The sequence below is a fragment of the Rutidosis leptorrhynchoides genome, chromosome 1 (genome assembly GCF_046630445.1).
Source record: "Rutidosis leptorrhynchoides isolate AG116_Rl617_1_P2 chromosome 1, CSIRO_AGI_Rlap_v1, whole genome shotgun sequence".
Lineage (NCBI taxonomy): Eukaryota > Viridiplantae > Streptophyta > Magnoliopsida > Asterales > Asteraceae > Rutidosis > Rutidosis leptorrhynchoides.
Genome location: NC_092333.1, coordinates 164643662 through 164649204, shown reverse-complemented (window position 1 = coordinate 164649204; position 5543 = coordinate 164643662). Strand labels below are relative to the sequence as shown.

General features: G+C 35.9%; 1 protein-coding gene across 1 annotated transcript; it reads left to right on the top strand.

The window, feature by feature from the left end:
• Positions 1 to 1388: 1388 nt before the first annotated feature.
• LOC139891061 (uncharacterized) lies at positions 1389 to 4947 on the top strand. The gene is made up of 5 exons (XM_071873990.1): positions 1389 to 2141; positions 2271 to 2875; positions 3527 to 3653; positions 4088 to 4385; positions 4526 to 4947. The coding sequence occupies exons 1-5, from the start codon at positions 1389 to 1391 to the stop codon at positions 4945 to 4947; spliced, it is 2205 nt and encodes a 734-aa protein (XP_071730091.1).
• Positions 4948 to 5543: the final 596 nt, after the last annotated feature.

Genomic DNA, 5543 nt, shown 5'->3' with positions numbered 1-5543 from the left:
TAAAAATTATTAAGTTAGTAGTCTTGTTTTTACATATGTAGTTCATTGTTAATATACTTAATGATATGTTTACTTATCATAGTATCATGTTAACTATATATATATATATATCCATATATATGTCATCATATAGTTTTTACAAGTTTTAACGTCCGTGAATCACCGGTCAACTTGGGTGGTCAATTGTCTATATGAAACATATTTCAATTAATCAAGTCTTAACAAGTTTGATTGCTTAACATGTTGGAAACATTTAATCATGTAAATATCAATCTCAATTAATATATATAAACATGGAAAAGTTCGGGTCACTACATGGACGCCGTCCTGGCCTTCATTACTAGACGCCGTCCAGATAACTGGATGCCGTCCAGATACACTGATTCAGAAATTTTTTTTAAGGTGTGTTTTTGGTATAACGAAGTCGGGTCGTTACATTGTTCGATATTGAAGCTACCATTGAACTCGTTAACAACAACGATATAGCTTCCAATAATGATGACACAGTCAGTAGCTCCTCGGAATACTCCTATGTTGAAGAAGATCTTCCAACATATCACCACCTCAAGGAGTTCGCTGGTATAAACATTGCTTCTATTTTACGCAACAAATGTGAAGGTAGCAATGATGAGGCCTCGGTTAATCATCCGGTTTGTGATAAGGCAGAGTCGATCAATACCAAACCAAGTGTTGAGAGTCCAGGTGTCAAGACAGATTCGATACGTACCAAACCAATTGCTACTAGTTCCAGTCGATCACATCCACCTGGATTTACTGAGTTACCGACAGACTCGCATTCAGGAGGGTCGGTTAATTGTCATACACCCTTTACCGTGTTGAATCATGATCTAAATCTAATTATTGTATCACAGGAACAGAGTGAAGATATCTTTGGTATTGGCGAATTACTTGGCTGCAATTTAAAGGGATGTCGTGATGTGCTGAATCGTGATGGTGGAAATTTTGGTTTCAAATGAAGATCTTATCCATTAATAGTTGCAGGTCACAAATGTTCTCTAAGAAGAAATGGATCAAAGACTTATGTGTTTCATTGAATGTACAATTTTTAGGTATCCAGGAATCGAAAATGTCTAGATTTTTTATTCATCGTTTGAGATCGTTTTAGGGTAATCATAACTTTGATTACGCTTTGAGTTTGGCTCGTGGTTTTTCAAGAGGTATTATTTCATTATGGGATCCGAATGCTTTCTCGAAAAGTGGCATGTGGTGTGACGATAATTTTGTAATTGTAAAAGGTAAGTGGCTCCGTGAGAATATGGAAGTGTTTATGGTTAATGTTTACGCCCCACCAAGTGTTGTCAGATAAGATCTTGTTGTGAAATAAGTTATCATCGTTCATGGCCACTCACCCGGGTGATTTTATTTTCATGGGTGATTTGAATTCGGTTAGAATTTGGGATGATCATTGCGGTTCTGAATTCTGTGTTCAAGATACATGGGTGCTTAATGACTTCATCGAGAATAATTCGTTATATGAAGTCTCTTTAGGAGGTCTTCATTTCACATGGCGTAATAAGGCGGGTAGTAAACTAAGTAAAATCGATCGTTTTTTCATCTCTAACAATGTGCTTAATGTCATAGAAGATTTGAAAGGTTCGGTTTTGGATCGAGGCTATTCAGATCACTCTCCGATTCTTATTTTTCAAGAGAAGGTCGATTTTGGTCCTACGTATTTCAAGATTTTCGAATCGTGGTTTGCCCGTCACGATTTTGACTCTACTGTTCGAAAAGCATGGGACATCATCAATAGAGACAAAGAGCTTGACATTGTGGCTAAGTTTAGATTAATGAAGGGCCATCTTAAAAGTTGGATAAGCTCTTCAAGATCTAATGAAGCTTCAAGATATAAGGAGATTGTAAAAAAGATTAACGATATCGATTATTTAATTGATGCAGGTACCGCAGGGGCTGATGTTATTAGTTCGCGAATCAGTTTAGTAGCAGAAAGAGATGAATTGTCTAAATTGGAAGATATTGATTCATTTCAGAAAGCTAGTTTCGAATGGGACATCGAGGGAGACGAGAACTCCAAGTTTTTCCATGTTTCTCTAAAAATTAAACGTCACTCAAAGCAAATACAGGGCCAGTTGTTCGATGAGGCATGGATAGATGATCTTAATGTTATTAAAGATATTTTTTTTTATAATTACATGTCTAAGTTTGATATGTTCCATACATGAGTGGAGTTTGGACACATTGAACCCCATTATAGGCATACTGTTAATGAAGCCAACTTTCTTGAGTGAGAGTTAGACGATGTGGAGATTAATAACGCGGTGTGGGATTGCGGTAGTTCTAGGGCACCGGGCCCGGACGGTATCTCTTTTCGTTTCATCAAATATTTTTGGGACATATTTCAATTTGATATTTGCAAGGATGTTAGAAGATATTTTTCTTCATGTATTATGCCCCGTAGTGCTAATTCGGCATTTTTTTCTCTTATCCCAAAAGTTACGAACCTGATTCTCGTTACCGATTTTAGACCTATTTCGTTAGTGGGTTTCTTTTACAAGATTGTCACGAAGATTCTTACTAATCGACTCCTTGTTGTTATCGATAAGATTATTAGCCCGATTCAGACGACGTTTATTTCTGGTCATCAGTTTCTCGATGGTCCATTAATGTTGAGCGAGATTATTACATGGATCAAGAAATCTAATAAAAAGATATTACTTTTTAAGGTGGATTTTGAGAAAGCTTATGATTATGTTAATTGGGATTATTTGATGTTCATGTTATCCTCATTTGGTTTCGGCCCTAAGTGGTGCGCATGGATAAGGGGTTGTCTTCATTCGGCCAAGGCATCTGTTTTGGTAAACGGTAGCACGACTCGTGAATTCCAGATTAAAAGAGGGTTAAGACAGGGAGATCCTCTTAGTCCATTTCTTTTTTTCATTGTAATGGTAGGCAGTGTTGCAAAAAACCCGATTACTCGCCGTTTAATCCCCGATTAATCATTTTTAAGAGCAATCCGTTCCGATTTCCAAAAATCCGTTTAATTAAACGGTCAACGCCAATTGATAGGTCAAAATCGAATTTGGTAATCAAAGTTGGTCAAAGTTAAAAATGGTTAACATTTTAACATGAATTTATACTAGAACTTTATAGTTTTTGAGCAAAATAGATAATTTTAGACAATTATGTTAGGGTTTATTTTTATATTTATGGTTTTTTTCTATATTTACACATATAATTAGTATTTAAATGTATACAGGTAATCCGATTAATCCCCGAATTACCGATTAATCCTTTTAAAGTCCCGACCGATTAATCCCCGAATAGAGAATTTTGCAACCTTTCATTTAGCTTTTTCTCGAGCTATGGAGACTAACTTCATTCATGGCATCAAAGTGGGGGCTGATAGTATTTATTTATCACATTTCATTTATGTGGATGACCTAATTCTTTTCTCATTGGAGCACACGATTTTACTAATTTTGGAGGCTTTTTATTTGGTGTCCGGTTTGGGGATAAATGTTAATAAATCTCATCTTTTTGTTGTCAGAGTGGAGAGTGCCGAGATCATTTCGTATGCTGCTGCAGCAGGTGCTCGTGTCGGATCGTTTCCTACAACTTATGTTGGTCTCCCGATTGGATCTAATATGAAATTAACTTCTAGTTGGGATAGCTTGGTAGATAGATTCCGGGACAAATTATGTACTTGGGAGGCTGCTTTAATTTCTTCCGGTGGTTGTTTAACTTTGGTTAAGTCTGTTATGGGAGCCTTGGTATTTATTTGATGTCATTGTTTAAGTGTCCAGAAACGGTCTTAAAACGTCTTGAATCGACTAGGACTAGATTCTTTTGGGGTGGAAATACTTCTACCAAAAAGATGTCATGGGTGAAGTGGGATAAAATTTTAGCTTCATTTGATAAGGGTGGTCTTAATGTAGGGAGTCTCAAAATATTTACTTTGGCGTTGATAAATAAATGGCGATGGAGGTATTTAACGAATCCGGAAGAGATATGGGTGTCAATCATAAAATGTATTCACGGGCCTCTGTTTGATAGAACCGAATATAATAGCTCTAGCACTTGGTCTTCTATTGTTTAAACTTGCTTGAAGGTGGTATCTGATGGCTTATTACCAATCGACACTTTTAAAATGAAAGTTGGAAATGGTTGCTCTATTCGCTTTTTGCACGATCTTTGGTATGGAAATTCGACGCTATCGTCCCGTTTCAATCGCCTTTACCCCCTGGACATTAATAAACTAGACTCGATAGCTGACAAACGTCTTGATGGAGCATGGCATTGGACCTGGACGAGAGGTGATATTGGTAGCCGTAATAGACAAATACTTTTTGCTCTTCAAGACGAGCTTGGTGACTGCCTTTTAGACGATAAATCTGATCAATGGTGTTGTTCGCTGACTTCGGATGGAACTTTTACAGTAAAAGCCACAAGGGATTTTATTAATCGAGTAGCTTTACCTTCGACTAATGTAAGCACTATTTAGTTAGAGTTTATTCCAAGAAAAGTTAACATTTTTATGGCGTTTAAGGCTTGATTCTCTGGAACCTTTCCGCAAAAGGGATTGAGATCAATTCGGTTGTTTGTCCGTTATGTAATAATGGTATCGAGACTCAGGGCCACTTATTTTTCGATTGTGATATGGCTAAAGAGTTATGGCTTAGAGTTCGGGTTTGGCTTGATTGTGCTCTTCCTACATGTTCATCATGGGATACGTTCATCACATGGCTTGAAGGTGTTCGATTACAACCTCTTTTCAAGGATCGGATCGTTGTGGTTGTTACTACTTTCCTATGGGCTATTTGGCGGTTTCGGAATGGAGTTGTTTTTAATAATTCCTTTTGTACCGAAAGTAGCTTGTTTGATATTATTAGATTATTGTCATTTCGTTGGATTAAACATAGAGGTCATTTAATTTCTAATTGGAACTCATGGTTATCTATGCCGTTGTAATTTCCCTTATCGCCTTGCTAGAGATCGTTTTATTTATATAATTGATTCTTTGACCGTAAAAAAAAAGGTGTATGAGATATTCTGTAGAGTATGAAAACATTGTCGTATAGTAATGGTAATCTTAAAGATCATGTTTTTTTATTACATTATATATACGTTTTATCATTACAAGCATAGAGTTGTAATCAATTGCATCCATAAATTTGCTTGAAAACAAAGGGACCAATGAGAACGCGACATGTGGCGCGAAAATCACCTGTGATTGGAAAAAAAAATCGAAATATTTTTTTTTGAAATTTTTTTTTTCGAATTTTTTTTTTTAAAATCATATGTGATTATGCATGTCAATCACATGTGATTGTAAACCCAATCACATGTGATTTTGCATGGCAAATTCAATCACATGTGATTGTGCAAGTAAATAAAAAATATTTTTTTGGAAATTTTTTTTTAATTTTTTTTTCAATCACATGTGATTTTCGCGACACATGTCGCACTCTCATTTGTCCCTTGAATCTCAACTTAATTTATGGACTCAAATGAATATTCTTCTACAAGCATATTGCAAAATTATTTGCAATAACGTGCTAGTTTAA